The 20,030-nt window shown below is 38.1% G+C and overlaps 1 protein-coding gene across 1 annotated transcript in view; it reads left to right on the top strand.

Annotated features, from left to right (window-relative positions):
- The window catches only part of LOC133622445 (prostaglandin F2 receptor negative regulator-like), a 179,807-nt gene that overhangs the window by 45,078 nt on the left and 114,699 nt on the right, over nt 1-20,030 (top strand). Inside the window, exons 4-5 of the mRNA XM_061985200.2 lie at nt 8,223-8,630; nt 14,251-14,679. Of these exons, the coding sequence (XP_061841184.1) occupies nt 8,223-8,630; nt 14,251-14,679 (837 nt within the window). The remainder of the gene's footprint in view (nt 1-8,222; nt 8,631-14,250; nt 14,680-20,030) is intronic.

Below are 20,030 nucleotides of genomic sequence, written 5' to 3'. Positions count from 1 at the left end.
AGCCAGTTCAGTTCTAGTTTCGTTTTGCATAACCATCCCTAAGCTTCGATGCCTTTTCTTAGCGGCACTCGCCTTTTGTTTATTTTTGGTTTAAGCATATTGTGATCACGACAAACCATGTTCCCGACATCCACAAAGCAATTAGCTACCTGCTGCCACCTACTGATATGGAGGAGTATGACACGATTACTCTGCCGAGCTCCAGACAGCACAGACACTCAACAACGGCACATTATTTGCGGATTATAATTACTGGTTTGCAAAAAATATTTTTAACCCAAATAGGTGAAATTACATAATCTCCCACGGCAAACCAGACTGTATCTCACGGCGCAGTGGTTGAAAAACACTGCCTTAATCAATATGGTTGATTTTATGGGAATTGGTTTTATGACGCTCTGCCAGCTTAATCCTGCGTAACGCTGTCTATTTTCTGAAAAAAGATTTTCATCTGAGTTTAATTAGGTTTCTGGCCTGCGGTTACCCAAACTCCCTGAATATTTGAGCACTGTTGGTGTGATTGAACTGTTATCCTCAGCCCAAACATACAGAAAGAAAGAGATCCATATTTGGCTGTTCTTAAACATATTTGACACAAAAAGTGCTGTTATCTGATAGCCAGTTATTTAGCTGGGTAATGTGCCGTCATGTTCAGCTGTTCCCCAGCACGGCACCCCAGACACCTTGTTAAATTTAGACCAGAATTAACTTGGTGGCAGCCTGTGCGAGTACGTGTGCATGTACACTTTGCTTCGAACAAGGCAAAGAATATTCATGTGTGTGTGTGTGTGTGAGGGAGACACTCAGTTGTTCACTGAGATGAGTCGGATTTGCCGCTGCAGGGTGTGTACCAGTCGAGACTTGTGCACTGCACGTCATTGTTGCACGTACATTCACACACACACAAACACACACGGTCTCTCTGCGCACTGAGGGTGTTTGGTTATGTAAGAAACGAGTGAAGTAGAGGTCGCTGCGGGTTTGAAATCTCAGTTCAGGCTAATTTTAATTGATAGTGCAAAACGTAGATTATTATTTTTTTCCGCCTTGGCTATCTGTCGTCAACGTTCACATCACAGCCACCCTGACCACAACTCACTTTTGAATCTAGTATCCCAAAATTTGTTCTCAGAGTATACAACTTACTTTGTAGGTCCTTATTGATTACTACCTTCTTCCTAATAGACTACATATAGGCCTTTTTCACACTCTAGGTCAGGGGTCGGCAACCCAAAATGTTGAAAGAGCCATATTGGACCAAAAATATTTAAAAAAAAATATGTCTGGAGCCGCAAAAATTTAAAAGTCTTATATAAGTGTTATTATGAAGGTAGTAACACATGATGTAAGTGTCTATATTAGCTAAACATGTGGCTGCAGCGCCACTTGCATGCTCAGTTCAATAAAGTGTAAACAGGGGAAGTTGACCGGAAGCTGATATGTCGAAATGAGCTACCTTTTAAATATGAAGAGTTTACTTGCCATTGGTGCTACAAATAAGTGATTATCCTATTATACGTATACTGTATTTTATTTTATATCTAAATCGTCGTTTTGAAACTAAAGGAATACATTTTTTGATGCGGCAGCGTGAAACGATAGACACCGCTGGTAGTTTTTTTCAAAGAAACGGCTAATTTCGGCTGAACACCGAATTCCGTGAATGAGGAATTCGTTACTCCACGAAAAAGCATGGACGCCACAGATCAACGTGTTGGTGTGTTTGTGCCGTGGCTGTTGTGTAGAGCAGTAGTGTGCTGTGAGATACAGTCTGGTGTGCCGTGGGAGATTATCATGTTTCACCTATTGGAGTTAAAAATATTTTTTGCAAACCAGTAATTATAGTCTGCAAATGATGTGTTGTTGTTGAGTGTCTGTGCTGCCTAGAGCTCGGCAGAGTAACCGTGTAATACTCTTCCATACCAGTAGCTAATTGTTTTGTAGATGTCGGAAACAACGGGAGGCAGTGTGCAGGTAAAAAGGTGTCTAATGCTTAAACCAAAAATATCAAAAGGTGAGTGCCCCTAAAAAAAGGCACTGAAGCTTAGGGAAGGCTAAGCAGAAGAAACTAAATCTGAAAAGGCTACAAAGTAAACAAAAACAGAATGCTGGATGACAGTAAAGACTTACTGTGGAGCAAAGATGGCGTCCACAAAGTACATCCGAACATTACATGACAATCAACAATGTCCCCACGAAGAAGGATAAAAACAACTGAAATATTCTTGATTGCTAAAACAAAGTAAATGTGGAAAATATTGTTCAAAGGAAGACATGAAACTGCTACAGGGAAATACCAAAAAAAGAGAAAAAGCCACCAAAATAGGAGCGCAAGACAAGAACTAAAACACAACACACAGGAAAACAGCAAAAAACTCAAAATAAGTCACGGCGTGATGTGACAGGTGGTGACCGTACACCTACTTTAAGACAAGAGCTATATTGATGCATGCTTGGTTATGGTTTAAAGTCGTATCCAACAATTGCGACGACTTATTACTGTCAACTGAGTTTCGTTTTTTAATGATTTCTGCTGGGGGTGTGCCTCCGGAAAGATTGAAAAACATTGGTTTAGAGCAGGGGTCGGCAACCCAACATGTTGAAAGAGCCATATTGGACCAAAAATACAAAAAACTAATCTGTCTGGAGCCGTAAAAAGTTATAAGTCCTATGTAAGTGTTATAATGAAGGCAACACATTAAGTAAGTGTCTCAGAGGGTGGGATAACTCCTGGAAATTACTGGCTTAAAACTGCCAAAGGTATAGATATGTGTGCCCAAGTTAAAGGAAAGGACAGGCTGTCCTCTTCTAATGGATTTATTACAATCTTTGCAAGCTGGGTAACGTTTGCTGTGGTCTGGAACAACATGGCACACAAACAGAAATGCAGTCAATATTACATACAGATAATGTGTCATTAGACATGCAAATATAAATCAAATACACAGTGGACATAAGTAAAGGAAATTAAATGAACTCAAATATACCATATGCAATATGTACACACAGCTAGCCTAAATAGCATGTTAGCATGGATTATTAGCACCCCACGCAAGTCAATAACATCAACAAAGCTCACCTTTGTGCAATCACGCACAGCACAAAACGTTTGGTGGACAAAATGAGACAAAGGAGTGTCATTAAACACAAATTTCTGTGGCAGCGATGGAGAAAGTTGTACATGTAAACCAGGGGTCGGCAACCCGCGGCTCTAGAGGCGCATGCGGCTCTTTAGCGCCGCCCTTGTGGCTCTCTGGAGTTTTTTCAAAAATGTATGAAAATTGGAAAAAGATGAGGGGAAAAAATATATTTTTTGTTTTAATATGGTTTCTGTAGGAGGACAAACATGACACAAACCTCCCTAATTGTTATAAAGCACACTGTTTATATTAAACATGCTTCACTGATTCGAGTATTTGGTGAACACCGTTTTGTCCTACTAATTTTGGCGGTCCTTGAACTCACCGTAGTTTGTTTACATGTATAACTTTCTCCGACTTTCTAGGACGTGTTTTATGCCACTTCTTTTTCTGTCTCATTTTGTCCACCAAACTTTTAACGTTGTGCATGAATGCACAAAGGTGAGTTTTGTTGATGTTATTGACTTGTGTGGAGTGCTAATCAGACATATTTGGTCACTGCATTACTGCAAGCTAATCGATGCTAACATGCTATTTAGGCTAGCTATATGTACATATTGCATCATTATGCATCATCTGTAGGTATATTTGAGGTCATTTAGTTTCCTTTAACTCATCTTAATTCAATTTATATCTCATGACACACTATCTGTATGTAATATGGCTTTTAATTTTTTGCGGCTCCAGACAGATTTGTTTTTGTATTTCTGGTCCAATATGGCTCTTTCAACATTTTGGGTTGCCGACCCCTGATGTAAACACACTACGGTGAGTTCAAAGACTGACAAAATTAGTAGGACAAAACGGCGCTGGCCAAATACTGTCATCAGTGAAGCATACACACAAACATATTAAACAGTGTGCTTTCTAACGATTAGGAAGGTTTGTGTCATGTTTGTCCTTCTACAGAAACATTATTAAAACAACAAATATATTTCCCCCCCCATCTTTTTCCATTTTTAAAAAAGCTTGCGGGAGCCACTAGGACGGTGCGAAAGAGCCGCATGCGGCTGGAGAGCCGCGGGTTGCTGACCCCCGCTGTAGAAGAAGTAGGCAGATGATGGAAAACAACTGCAGTATAAAATATGCTTTTACTTACAAATGACAGTTAGCAGCTACAGTACATCAGAGTTTATTTAAGAGTAAAAATCAGGTATTTCCAGTTAATTCTTTATTGTATTTGGTGTCCCAGAAGAATAGTTGGCAGTGTGTTTATAAGTATGATAGTTAAGCATGAGAAAAAAAAAACTTTTTTTTTTTTTTAATGCCGTAGAATATACAGTATTAGCCTTTGTCAACACTCCCTTGATCTATTTAATTGAACTTGTTGGACATTGTGTAGTTGCAGTACAGAACATGTTCATTTAAAGATTGATTTCCAGACAGGATTATTTTACCCAAATTCATTTGATCATGTGTTTCTGTCAGGACACATGTAGTTCCTAATTGTTCACAGGAAGTTGGGCTCTCTTTGAAATTAAAAGTAGGGCACAGGGAGCAGCTCAGGCAAAAGCAGAACTTATCTTTAGCCTGTCTTGTTTTCCCCTATTTACTACTTTTTTTTCCCAACACAAAACAAGACATGAATCCGGTTTAACTGATCAGTGAACTAAAGAAGAACTTCCTGTCAGCGATCCCATCATCATCATCATCATCATCACAACTTTGTGGAAGGGAAAATTCATTGTGCTAATTCAATTGAAACTGGGTTAAAAGGTACCAAGTAACTTGTACAGTGAGCACAATACCACTGTTTGCAGACTCTCTGGTTCAAGGCATAGTACTGAGACAATTGACTTGTACAATACTTTGATTTGCATTTTGTCAATCAATTCAAGCTTCAGCTGAATATTAACTTCTTCTATGCATTGTTTTGGAAAGTTTGGAACTAGTGATGGGTAAATGAGGCCTCAGTGAGTGTATGGCACACTCACTAGCTGGATGGACACTCCACTGATGCTATGTTGTTGTTCCTCAATGGTCATTTGCCGTCTGCTGCCATCTTTTAGATATATTTAGATCAGGGGTGTCAAACTCATTTTAGCTCAGGGGCCGCATGGAGGAAAATCTGTGCACACGCGGGCAGGTCTATTAAAATCATGGCATTAAAACTAAAAAATAAAAACAACTTCCGATTTGTTTTCTTTGTCTTACTTTGGCCAAAAATAGAACAAACACATTCTGAAAATATTACAATAAAAATATAGAAAAAAAATACCGCCAGCGGTAAAGTTTAGATCCATGAAGGAAAGAAGAAAGTGAATGAATGTTTATAACTGAATACATTTACATATGCATAAATTTTTTTTCTCTTTTGTATTTTTTTTTTTTAAATGAATTAAGTAACGTTTATGACAACCTTTTTCCAAAACACAATATAGAATGTGAGATATAACATGTTTGAGTGCCATTTACTCGTCACACTTATTATTACACCATGTACCAAATAAAATTGCTTCGAGGTTGGTAAGCAAAACCAGAATTATTCCGTACATTAGGCACACCGGGTTATAAGGCGCACTGTAGAGTTTTTAGGGGGAAAAAGGATTTTAAGTGCGCCTTATAGTCTGGAAAATACGGTATATGAAAATTATACATTACTTGTTCCTACCTTTTTTTGTGTTTCCTTGCAGCCTGAAGCAAAAGGGGAGGAGCTCCTACGCCGTTGGCTCAGAGCTTGGTTTATTAATGTCTAAATAAGGGGTTCTTAACCTTTTTCACCTCGGGGCCCAACTTTTTCACTACAGAAGGCCACAAGGCCCACTCAAAAATTAACACTGACTTAGTAATCTTTCTCTTGGTTTTACTTGTATTCAATAATTATATCCAACATACTTGCAGTTTAACAGTACAAACCTTGTCAAATGATATGAAAGCATGTGTTAATCACAAAGATTACTATCAAGTAGAGATGTCCGATATTATCGGCCGATAAATGCTTTAAAATGTAATATCGGAAATGATCAGTATCGTTTTTTTTTATTATCGGTATCGTTTTTTAAATAATTTAAAACATTTTTTTTAATTAAATCAACATAAAAAAACACAAGATACACTTACAATTAGTGCACCAACCCAAAAAACCTCCCTCCCCCATTTACACTCATTCACACTCATTCACACAAAAGGGTTGTTTCTTTCTGTTATTAATATTGTGGTTCCTACATTATATATCAATATATATCAATACAGTCTGCAAGGGATACAGTCCGTAAGCACACATGATTGTGCGTGCTGCTGGTCCACTAATAGTACTAACTTTTAACACTTAATTTGACTCATTTTCATTAATTACTAGTTTCTATGTAACTGTTTTTATATTGTTTTACTTTCTTTTTTATTCAAGAAAATGTTTTTAATTTATTTATCTTATTTTATTTAATTAATGTTTTAAAAAAGGACCTTATCTTTACCATACCTGGTTGTCCAAATTAGGCATAATAATGTGTTAATTCCACGACTGTATATATCGGTATCGGTTGATATCGGTATCGGTAATTAAGAGTTGGACAATATCGGATATCGGCAAAAAAGCCATTATCGGACATCCCTACTATCAAGGCTTAGGTCAGGCTGATTACAAAAATGGATACTAATCAAATATACAGCAAGAGAAAGGACTTATAAAAGTTGTTAATAAATAATAATAATATATACTGTATGTTGCCAAAATAAACTGTCAATAAAATTAAACGGCAAATTAAAAAAGTTTCACCACTTAAGTCATAATTTTTGCGCTTAAGAAACTTTTCTCTGACTTTAGCTCCAGACTTCTATTTGTTTGAGATCTTCATTACCGCCACAAGTGGTGGAAAAGTGTATTACAACCGAGTATCGCCGCGGCCCATACGGTACACAGTTGCGAAACAGATACTTTTTGGCGGCCCTCTATTTAGCAGGCGGCGCTCAGACCCCAACAATGGTTTAGAAACACTTGCCGTATTTTTTGGAGTATAAGTCGCACCTGCCGAAAATGCATAATAAAGAAGGAAAAAAACGAGTATAAGTCACATTTTTGGGGGAAATTTATTTGATAAAACCCAACACCAAGAATAGACATTTGAAAAGCAATTTAAAATAAATAAAGAATAGTAAACAACAGGCTGAATAAGTGTACGTTATATGAGGCATAAATAACCAACTGAGAACGTGCCTGGTATGTTAACGTAACATATTATGGTAAGAGTCATTCAAATAACTATAACATATAGAACATGCTATACGTTTACCAAACAATCTGTCACTCCTAATCGCTAAATCTCATGAAATCTTATACGTCTAGTCTCTTACGTGAATGAGCTAAATAATATTATTTGATATTTTACGGTAATGTGTTAATAAGTTCACACATAAGTCGCTCCTGAGTATAAGTCGCAAACTATGAAAAAAACTGTGACTTATAGTCCGAAAAATACGGTATCTAAATTAAAACATCCACCTTGCTCTGATGGCCAGACTGCAAAACCCCAAGACTGCGTGCAAGCTCACGCCAAAATGCATGCATTTGATGCTTTGGCATTGTTTAACACTAGTATCCAGGTCAGATAAGACGGATTTCATCATTTTTCTCCTAAAGGCCTTAGTGGCCACATGCGTGGACAGCACCTTTTAGCTTTTATTTCCAAAATTGTGTACACTACTGAATTGGGGTCTTATGCCGACATATGGACAATTATACTGTTATCTGGTGGTGCCAGAAGAGTATAACATACAATGGAATTTGAAAAAAAAAAGTGTAAAAATAAATACACATGAAGTACACGTTTGTGTACTTATGGACTAAGTACATCATATCAAAAGATGATTTTTAGTTTTTATTCTAATTAGGGTCCAATAGCAAAGAGAAATAAAAAAAAGCATGTAAACAAACAGCTTGGGCCTTAAGAGGTTAAGGGGATATATCGCGATATCGAGAGAGACTGTATCACTCCTTGTGTTTCATAATGTATCAATGCTTTCAGTATTGTTTGACAAATCACTTCCTAAAATGTGTGAACTCGGCAGGAGCAAAAACGTATGTCTTTCAACATTTGCTATTTGGCACAAAGCTTTTATTTGAACTCATTTTGTTTTCTTCGCCAGTCATCCCCGACACACTGAAGGTCACCTCTCAGACCCTGCCGTCTTCCATCCCCGAGGGTAGTGATCTCACGCTCTCCTGCAACGTCACCAGGGAACTCACCCAACCCACGTACCTGTCCGTTAGCTGGTCGCTGAAAAAAGGGGGAACATCGGAGGAGATTTTGACTTTTGGCCCTCAGGGGGACGTGGTCACAGGGGCCAAGTACACCAGGCGCTACGCTGACGGAGCCATCCGGTTGGCCCCCGGGAAGAACGGATTGTTTGAGCTGGTGATTTCCAGAGTGACGACGTCTGACGAAGGGATTTATGAGTGCAATGGAACAGAGTGGACACATGAAAATGGAGGCAAATGGATTCAAATTGTTGGCAGGGCTAAAGAAATGGGAACTATTGCTGTTATTCCTACAGGTAAGAAACCGTGTTGACATAATACCTATAAGAGTGAAAGCAAACTGGTTGTGTTGCAGGGGTTTTTTACTCAGCTTAGCCTTGGTTTGGTGCTCACCTAATTATCCTGAGAAATTCCTGGCTGCAACGACTATAAAAGACTGGACCAGTGTTGGAACTACCGTATGCTTTAAACCAGGGGTGTCCAAACGTTTTTCCACCAAGGGTCGCAAACTGAAAAGTCAAAGTATGCAAAAAAATAAATAAATAAAGTATTGGGGGGGTGGTCATTTTTATATTTTTAAATTTAAAAAAAATAAAAAAATAAAAATAATGTTAAAAACACGTATGTTTATATATATATATATATATATATATATATATAAATATATATATATATATATATATATATATATATATTATCGTTCATAGTTAATATTGTAAATCCCACATTCTTTATTTTCATGTACATTCTGGGTGTTTCATTCAGTAAAAAAATGTAAAATTCCATTCCGTTTTTTAAGGCGGTCTGTCATAACGTTTTTAGCTTACAATCAGACATTATTGTGAGGTTTTGTATTAGTGTTTCTAAAAATAGATATACCGGCCCTCAAACACATTTTTTTTCTCAAAATTTGGGCCCTTGAGTCAAAATAATTGCGCATGCTGTATTATATATTTGCATTTTTTTCTCCGAGTATTGTGGCAGTTTTGATGATCGCCTTATTCTAGCCGTTTAAGAGACTTTGCACACATTTAGGAGACCAGCTCTGCGTGTGCTATCAAGTTTGCACGTGTTTAAGTAAACACACACTTTAGTAAATCAGGCCCGAAGTGTGTTATTTTTAATGATCAATTATCAGCTTTTTCTCATTGTGTACAGCTCTGGTAATGGGTACATTCGCACCCACCTGCACAAATGTACTTCAAAATGTAACAATCAAAAATAAATATGACTTTTTTGTTTGTTTATTAGGGCATGCATATATAATATGCATTAGTTTGACCATTTAAAATCAACGATAATAAAAAAGGAGATGCCTGGAAATAGCATAAAAATGCCCCAAAAACTTGGAAAAACGCGATACATAGCGTTACTTTTTGGTGAGCGTTCTGTTCAGGTATATTTCTTTTATATTTTGATAAATCATCATATTTATGTATTACTAAATTTAAATAGGTTTTCATCAATCTTTAAGCTGTGTGTATTTGATTTCAGTTTGCTTTTGACATCTTATTTAGAATTGTAGTTGAAACTTTTACAACCTTGTGTTGCGCTCATGATGGCGTAACCAAACTAGATTTCATTTAATGATCTTATTTTGAATATTTATTCCCTTTTTTTACATTTAGTATATTTAAATATTCATTTATAAACATTGAATACATTTAAAATATCAATAAAATGCAATTGCCTTCATCTTATAGGGTAATGTTTAGTTACACCACGTCATGAGCGTAACACTAAGCTTCATCACTTTGACTTGTAATATCTCTAATTTTGGTGGTGTTTCATGCTTTTTTTCTTTTTGGAACATGTACTATACATATAATACAATAAAGTCCCATATAAAATTATGTTTCTAGCAATACTTAAATTTTGCCTTTGAAAGTAACACTCCAATGTCCATTAGTGGAGCTGTACACCAATACATTATGATTTTTTGTTCTTTTAAAAAAAAATTTTTTTTTAATTTTTTACATTTCACCGTTGTTTTCCGACAAAATGCCGCAAGCCAACAAAACTGTCTGCGAGCTGCAAACGGGCCCCAGGCCGCTATTTGGACACCCCTGCTTTAAACATTAGTGATGCTATGTCCATACAGCTCTTTGGTACTAAAACAATGCATTTGGAGCCTTGGTGAATATCCTAGACCGCTATTAGAGTTGACATCGTTGCAGCAATAATGTGTAAATGATTTCCCTGCAGGGAAAAAAAGGATGATCTCACTTGTGCTGATAAAAGACGCTACAATGCGTTTGATGTTTGCTGAGCTACAGCGTAAAGTGGTCGATGGGGAAGGATGGAGGGTGCCAAGGGAGAAAAAATGGGAGACGTGACCTTTTTGTTGTGTGGCTTTCTTCACTGGAATGGCATCCTTTGCTCTGTGTCCTAGGAGGCTGCTGACCCTCACTGCTGGAGTGTTATTGTGTTTTAGTGAGGCCCCTACACTCACACACTCCTTCATTGTGGTTGCCGAGGTCACCATATCTTTTATCTTTCTGGGTTACCATATCCTCTTAAGTTCAGCAAAACAATCAGTGATTTATAACAAATTGAGAGTACAGCTACACACAAACCCACACAACTACAAATACACAGGTCTGGGGAGCGTCGTGCTTCTTATTGACTGAGCAACTTGAGCAAAGAGGATGAGGAAAGTCAAACAGACTGGGCTTTGTCTCGTTTTGTCCTGTCCCAGACGCCATACAGAGACTCCCAGCATGCTCTCTGCTCCGGGTTGCCATTGGCGACTGTGTCCAAGTATGTTGGATAGAGGATACCCAGCAAGGACCCGCAATAGTTTTAATCAAAGTCGATTCCCTTTTCAAAAAAATCAATGCAGTTTGTTCTACTGTGCGCTTGAAGCAAAAAGTTCTCCATTGCTGGTCCTTGTCTGAGTGCTCCAGGTGAAAGCTATCTCCAGTTTGTGCAGGCCATTTGTCTTTAATTTCCAACTCAACTGGTTTTGATTGTTGACATTGAAATTGTGTCAATGTTAGGAATGGGCGATATGGCCTAAAATCTATATCGCAATATATTACAGCCTCCTCGATATATTATTTGGTGTGTAAATGATAATATAATCATTTTAAAACCAGTTACCAAGGCTCCTAAATTGGCTGCTGACGTATACAGTAACATATTGCATTATTTCCAGTTGTATTCTTTTGTCAAAACTATTATTAATCATTAGAGATGTCCGATAATGGCTTTTTTGCCGATATCCGATATTGTCCAACTCTTAATTACCGATTCCGATATCAACCGATAGCGATATATACAGTCGTGGAATTAACACATTATTATGCGTGATTTTGTTGTGATGCCCCCCCTCTGGATGCATTAAACAATGTAACAAGGTTTTCCAAAATACATCAACTCAAGTTATGGAAAAAAATGCCAACATGGCACTGCCATATTTATTATTGAAGTCACAAAGTGCATTATTTTTTTTAACATGCCTCAAAACAGCATTTTGGAATTTGGGACATTCTCTCCCTGAGAGAGCATGAGGAGGTTGAGGTGGGGGGTAGCGGGGGATGTATATTGTTGCGTCCCGGAATAGTTAGGGCTGTGTATTTGTTATGTTGTGTTACGGTGCGGATGTTCTCCCGAAATGTGTTTGTCATTCTTGTTTGGTGTGGGTTCACAGTGTGGCGCATATTTGTAACAGTGTTAAAGTTGTTTATACGGCCACCCTCAGTGTGACCTGTATGGCTGTTGACCAATTATGCCTTGCATTCACTTGAGTGTGTGAAAAGCCGTAGATATGTATGTGACTGGGCCGGCACGCAAAGGCAGTGCCTTTAAGGTTTATTGGCGCTCTGTACTTCTCCCTATGTCCGTGTACACAGCGGCGATTTAAAAAGTCATACATTTTACTTTTTGAAACCGATACCAATAATTTTGAAACCGATACCGATAATTTCCGATATTACATTTTAAAGCATTTATCGGCCGATAATATCGGCAGTCCGATATTATCAGACATCTCTATTAGTCATCCAATCTGCCCACCTTTGTTTACTTTTAAGAGCTTTTACTCGTGGTTAGCGGTTAGCGTATCTTCCAACAGTGTGTAGTGTAGCATGTAAGAAACGTTGTTTATTGTTCGCCATCAAGGCTAGGAAGTGATAGTTAGGAAGAATGCTATATTGCGTTGGGGACTCATCCTATAACAATAGTATCAAAAGCTCTGTTGTCTGTTGAATTTATATTATTTACACTAGTAACAGGATTTATACAGCCCCAATCCTGGGTGGATCTCGCGTGAGAGGAAGGTGTGTGGGGGTGGGGGGGTTTAATCATTTTGCTGAATATTATGGAAAGCGGCGCTCTACAAAGTCAAAGTTGGAATTCCCACAAAACTCATTTCAGGATATTCAACACGACTGCCATCTGGCGGCTAAAGTTGATGGTGAACTCCTCAATTTGTCACGTTTCATGTGTCAGATAAACTGCGACGAATGGGATCATATGAATCCCCTTTCTACTAGGGTTGTACGGTACACTGGTATTAGTATAGTACCACGATACTACTCGTAACAATAGAAACTAATAATTATAATTTTCGGTAATATACCGCCTCTGAAAAGTACCTAATCCTCACCTCCATGGCGACAAATAAAGTAAGTTTCTTACAAGTATCATCCCTGCAGGACGAGGAATAGCTAAACATGCTTCACTACACACCGTAGCTCACCGGCGTCAAAATGTAAACAAACGCCATTGGTGGATCTACACCTAACATCCACTGTAATGATACCAAGTACAGTAGCGTATCTAGTCGATACTACGATGATTACGTCTATATTTTGGCATCACATCTTCTTTCATTTAAAAAAATGTATATTATGTTTATAAACTCAGGAAATATGTCCCTGGATACACGCACTGCAAAAAGTCAGTGTTCAAAAACAAGAAAAAAAAAATTACAACAATTAGGGGAATTTATTTGAACTAAGCAAAATTATCTCCTAATAGAACAAGAAATTTGGCTTGTCAAGACTTTTTAAAACAAGTGAAATTAGCTAACCTTAATGAACCCAAAAATACCTTTAAAATAAGTATATTGTCAGTAATAACAACTGTGCTACTATATGAGTACGTATTTTCTATTGTTTCATTGAAAATCTGCTTAGTGAGAAGAATTATCTTATCAGACAGAAAATAAGCAAATATCACCCTTATTTGAGATATTTAATCTTACTTAGATTTTAGTTTTTGCAGTGTGAAGACTTTGAATATGACCAATGTATGATCCTGTAACTACTTGGTATCGGATTGATACCTACATTTGTGGTATCATTCAAAACTAATGTAAAGTATCAAACAACAGAAGAATAAGTGATTATTACATTTTAACAGAAGTGTAGATAGAACATGTTAAAAGAGAAAGGAAGCAGATATTAACAGTAAATGAACAAGTAGATTAATAATTCATTTTGTACCACTTGTCCTTAATAATTTTGACAAAATAATAGAATGGAAAATGACACAATATGTTACTGCTTATGTCAGAAGCTAAATTAGGAGCCTTTGTTTGTTTACTTACTAATAAAAGACAAGTTGTCTTGTATGTTCACTATTTTATTTAAGGACAAACTTGCAATAAGAAACATATGTTTAATGTACCCTAAGATTTTTTTGTTAAAATAATGCTGATAATGCAATTTTTTGTGGTCCCCTTTATTTAGAAAAGTATCGAAATAATTTTGGTAGCGCTATCAAAATATTGGTATCGGGACAACTCTACATTCTACTATATATTGTCTGTTTTGCGCAAGCCATGATTCTCATATTTTTGTGGTTTGAAAAAGTGTAATTTTGAGCCAGTGACATACAGCAGCTTTAATGTTGTGGTTTTTATAGATATATCTTAGTTTAGTTATAACTATATGCTCTTTTGCTCTCAAGGTCAATCCCTCAGTGTGAAGGCTTCTTCGTCTGCCTCTCCACCCTCTACAAACCTGCTCCTCGCCCCCGGTGAAAAGCTGGCCCTCCTTTGCTCTGTGGCCGCCGGGAACCTGCCCTCCCTGTCGCTCGAAGTGACCTGGCTGGCCAACGGCCGCGATATCATCACCATGGAGCGCAACGGGGTGGTGATATCGAACATGTCTGCCAGCTCAGCGCAAGGAAAGCGCAGCGAGGCGGGCCTGGAGCGGGTCGGGGCGGACGTCTATAGGCTAGCGGTGAGGCAAGTCAGCACGGAAGACGGAGGGACGTACACCTGCCGCGTCCGGGCCTTCATCGAGAAAGGCGGGAGGAGCGCAGGCGGAGGAGGCCGGTGGCACATGGCGGCTGAGAAGACGTCAAGCCCTGTGACGGTGAAAGTGTCCCAGATTAGTAAGTAAAAAGACAGTTTGAGTTGGTTTGTTTTGCTTCAGTATGTCACACTGCATGTTGAAATTCAAATTACCCTAATTGAACCACCGCTTCCCGGTACTGGCAGCTCTCATGCCATGACAATACCACTTGACTGTAGGGAAGGCACAATGATCTTGGTCAGTTGTTTAAACATTAATGGCTTTGTGCATTTTTTAGGATGGTACATATTGGTGGATGGTATACAAGCTGTACACAAACAACTGTGAAGTACAAACCCTGTTTCCATATGAGTTGGGAAATTGTGTTAGATGTAAATATAAACGGAATACAATGATTTGCCAATCATTTTCAACCCATATTCAGTTGAATATGCTACAAAGACAACATATTTGATGTTCAAACTTTTTTTGCAAATAATCATTAACTTTAGAATTTGATGCCAGCAACACGTGACAAAGAAGTTGGGAAAGGTGGCAATAAATACTGATAAAGTTGAGGAATGCTCATCAAACACTTATTTGGAACATCCCACAGGTGAACAGGCAAATTTGGAACAGGTGGGTGCCATGATTGGGTATAAAAGTAGATTCCATGAAATGCTCAGTCATTCACAAACAAGGATGGGGCAAGGGTCACCACTTTGTCAACAAATGCGTGAGCAAATTGTTGAACAGTTTAAGAAAAACCTTTCTCAACCAGCTATTGTAAGGCATTTAGGGATTTAACCATCTACGGTCCGTAATATCATCAAAGGGTTCAGAGAATCTGGAGAAATCACTGCACGTAAGCAGCTAAGCCTGTGACCTTCGATCCTTCAGGCTGTACTGCATCAACAAGCGACATCAGTGTGTAAAGGATATCACCATATGGGCTCAGGAACACTTCAGAAACCCACTGTCAGTAACTACAGTTGGTCGCTACATCTGTAAGTGCAAGGTAAAACTCTCCTATGCAAGGCGAAAACCGTTTATCAACAACACCCAGAAACGCCGTCTGCTTTGCTGGGCCTGAGCTCATCTAAGATGGACTGATACAAAGTGAAAAAGTGTTCTGTGGTCTGACGAGTCCACATTTCAAATTGTTTTTGGAAACTGTGGACGTTGTGTCCTCCGGACCAAAGGGGAAAAGAACCATCCAGATTGTTATAGGCGCAAAGTTGAAAAACCAGCATCTGTGATGGTATGGGGGTGTATTAGTGCCCAAGACATGGGTAACTTACACATCTGTGAAGGCGCCATTAATGCTGAAAGTTACATACAGGTTTTGGAGCAACATATGTTGCCATCCAAGCAACGTTACCATGGACGCCCCTGCTTATTTCAGCAAGACAATGCCAAGCCACGTGTTACATCAACGTGGCTTCATAGTAAAACAGTGCGGGTACCAGACTGGCCTGCCTGTAGTCCAGACCTGTCTCCCATTGAAAATGTGTGGCGCATTATGAAGTCTAAAATACCACAACTTAAGCTGTACATCAAGCAAGAATGGAAAATAATTCCACCTGAGAAGCTTAAAAATGTGTCTCCTCAGTTCCCAAACGTTTACTGAGTGTTGTTAAAAGGAAAGGCCATGTAACACAGTGGTGAACATGCCCTTTCCCAACTACTTTGGCATGTGTTGCAGCCATGAAATTCTAAGTTAATTATTATTTGAAAAAAAAAAAAAAAAGTTTATGAGTTTGAACATCAAATATCTTGTCTTTGTAGTGCATTTAATTGAATATGGGTTGAAAAGGATTTGCAAATCATTGTATTCAGTTTATATTTACATCTAACACAATTTCCCAACTCATGTGGAAACGGGGTTTGTGTTTCCAAGTAGTCCTGTGCTTTACAATTAGCTGGCTTAAGTGTAGGTGCTCTGAACTTAATCACCATCATTCCAAGGTTTACTCTGATCTAGGGCTGGGGGGTATACCGGTATTACGAGTTATACCGGTATATTTTAGCAGGCCTCGAATTTAAACTTTTTAAGGTCAAGGCAAGGCTCATATTTTAGGGCACCAAAGCAAGTTAGAATCAGAATCAGAATCAGAAATACTTTATTAATCCTCGAGGGGAAATTAAAGGACACCGGCAAACATTATTTTCTTTCCAGGCAGGGGCTCCAAAGCATGCATGCATACATATACAGTTTTTTTTATTCATTATTTGTCAGCTTTTTGTAATTTCATGATGCCTTTATCTCTATTTTTATCTTTTGATAGAGGGAAGTATTTTTTTTTATTATTTATTTTTTAAGTTACTGTATGTACATGTAGATGATGTATCAGGACGGATCCATTAAGAGTTTGAGCAGAAATATGTCGTATAGGAATTAACTACACACAATAAGACGTTTACTCTTTGATATAAAAAAACACAAAGTAGTTTGGCTAATGAAGATAAAGTCTAATAAACAAGATGTGTTCTTCTCTAACGCCCCCTTGTGGTTTAGTACAACAGTTTTGCCAACAAAAAAACAAAACAGGAGTTTCCTCACCTCATTAACTATGTCACAGCAGCTGATGGACGCAGTATTGTCAAAATTAAAGCAACATCATATAGTTTTTCTCCTCCGCTGTATATTTTTAGTGTGGTGACAAGTGTCTCCAATATTGTCCACACCTGTCTCCATCCAAACACAGCAGTGCGTTCTTTAACACATGGCGGAAAGCGAGGGAAAATGACTAGCTGCTCGGAAGAGTTGGTGCTGCAAGGAATTCTGGGAATGTGTTCTGTTGTGTATGTTGTGTTGCGGTGCAAATATTCTCCCGAAATGTGTTTGTCATTGTTGTTTAGTATGGTCTCACTATGTGGCACATATTTATGACAGTGTTGGTGTTGTTTATACGGCCACCTGTAGTGTGACATGTAGGTCTGTTGACTAAGTATACTCCGAAGGTGTACCCTCGGAGCAAGATTAACGGTGATAGTACGTCATGTTTAATATGTCAGGCTATCATAGTGCGAATGTGTCGGATTTCGAGTTGTCTAAAATGAACTAATAATTATAAGGTTTTAGTAATTTATAACGGAGACGGTTAAAACCGTCTGGAATTTTGTACCATTTATCATTATGCCGTCGACCATCATATCCCTTGTACATTAGCAAGTAAAAAGTCAAGGGCGGTCACGGCAAGTTGTTGCCGCAAATGTTGGTCAATTTTTTAGGGCATTACGGCAAATGAGAGGGCGGTCGGTAAATTCGAGCCCTGTTTTAGAAAGAGATATATATATATATATTTGGGACCATGTTGCCATACCATACCACATATCTTTTGATGCTACATTGGTTATGGGTAGAGATGATAAATGCTTTAAAATGTAATATCGGAAATTATCGGTATCGTTTTTTTTTATTATCGGTATAGGTTTTTAATTTTTTATTTTTTGTTTTTTTTATTAAATCAACATAAAAAACACATACAATACACTTACAATTAGTGCACCAACCCAAAAAACATCCCTCCCCCATTTACACCCATTCACACTCATTCACACAAAAGGATTGTTTCTTTCTGTTATAAATATTCTGTTTCCTACATTATACATCAATATATATCAATACATTCTGCAAGGGATACAGTCCGTAAGCAAACATGATTGTGCGTGCTGCTGGTCCACTAATAGTACTAACCTTTAACAGTTAATCTTACAAATTTTCATTAATTACTAGTTTCTATGTAACTGTTTTGATATTGTTTTACTTTCTTTTTTTGTTCAAGAAAATGTTTTTAATTTATTTATCTTATTTTATTTTATAATTTTTTTTAAAAAGGACCTTATCTTCACCATACCTGGTTGTCCAAATTAGGCATAATAATGTGTTAATTCCACGACTGTATATATCGGTATATATCGGTATAGGTAATTAAGAGTTGGACAATATCGGAATATCGGATATCGGCAAAAAAGCCATTATCGGACATCCCTAGTTATGGGTGTTTGCCCTGATGGGCACAGCACAGGGCATTATCTGTTTTCACTCTCATTGGCTCAATCCCGCCCCTTGTGTGTGTACGTAGGCTTCTCCCCAAGTCAACGCTAAAGAGACTTCAGACTGTACAAAATGCAGCTGCCAGACTCTTGACCCAAAACAGCCCATATTACCCCCATTTTATCCAGTCTTCATTGGCTTCCAATGAAATTCCGCATTGAGTTTGAAATTTTAGTCCTGACATTTCGTGCATTGCATGGTGGGGCCCTTCAGTACATCACTGACTTGCTATGCCCCTACTTTTCAGGGTGCAGCCTCCAGTCTTCAGGCCAGGGTCTTCTAAAGATCCCCAAAAATTGTTTAAAAACCCATGGAGACCAATTCAAGGCTATAGCTCCCAGACTCTGGAACAATTTGCACCAGTCCCTCTGTGATCTTGACTGTGTTGACACTTTTAAGAAACATTTGAAAACTTCTCTTTTTAGTAAAGCTTTTAGTTAATGCACCCTTTAACTATCAATTTTAATCACCTTTTTATGATGTTGCCACTGTTGTTTTAATTGCATTGTTGTTTTACTTCAACTATGTTTTGTACAGCGCTTTGTGAATTTACCTGTGAAACCGCTTTATAAATAAAATGTACTTACTTAATTATAGAGATGTCCGATAATTTCGGACTGCCGATATTATCGGCCGATAAATGCTTTAAAATGTGATATCGGAAATTATCTGTATCGGTTTCAAAAAGTAAAATTTATGACTTTTTAAAACGCCGCGGTGTACACGGACGTAGGGAGAAGTACAGAGCGCCAATAAACCTTAAAGGCAACATATGCGGTCCTCTCCAAGGTTTCTCATAGTCATTCACATCGACGTCCCACTGGGGTGAGTTTTTCCTTGCCCTTATGTGGGCTTTGTACCGAGGATGTCGTTGTGGCTTGTGCAGCCCTTTGAGACACTTGTGATTTAGGGCTATATAAATAAACATTGATTGATTGATTGATTGAAAGGCACTTTCTTTTGCGTACCGGCCCAGTCACATGATATCTACGGCTTTTCACACACACGAGTGAATCTTAAGCATACTTGGTCAACAGCCATACAGGTCACACTGAGGGTGGCCGTATAAACAACTTTAATACTGTTACAAATATGTGAACCCACACCAAACAAGAATGACAAACACATTTCGGGAGAACATCCGCACCGTAACACAACATAAACACAACAGAACAAATACCCAGAACCCCTTGCAGCACTAACTCTTCCGGGACGCTACAATATACACCATTCCCCACCCCCCACCATATTCAACTTTTTTATGTTATTTTTGTAATAGTATATTTAAAATGTGCCGCGGGCTGTAAATGGTCTCTGGGCTGCACTTTGGACACCCTTGTTTTAAACAATAAAAGCTTAGCCATTAAAACAGATAAAATACTAAGACTAAA

Source organism: Nerophis lumbriciformis, linkage group LG23, assembly GCF_033978685.3.
Source record: "Nerophis lumbriciformis linkage group LG23, RoL_Nlum_v2.1, whole genome shotgun sequence".
Classification (NCBI taxonomy): Eukaryota; Metazoa; Chordata; class Actinopteri; order Syngnathiformes; family Syngnathidae; genus Nerophis; species Nerophis lumbriciformis.
The sequence above is the reverse complement of the archived record's forward strand: the minus strand, read 5'-3'. Positions and strand labels throughout refer to the sequence as shown.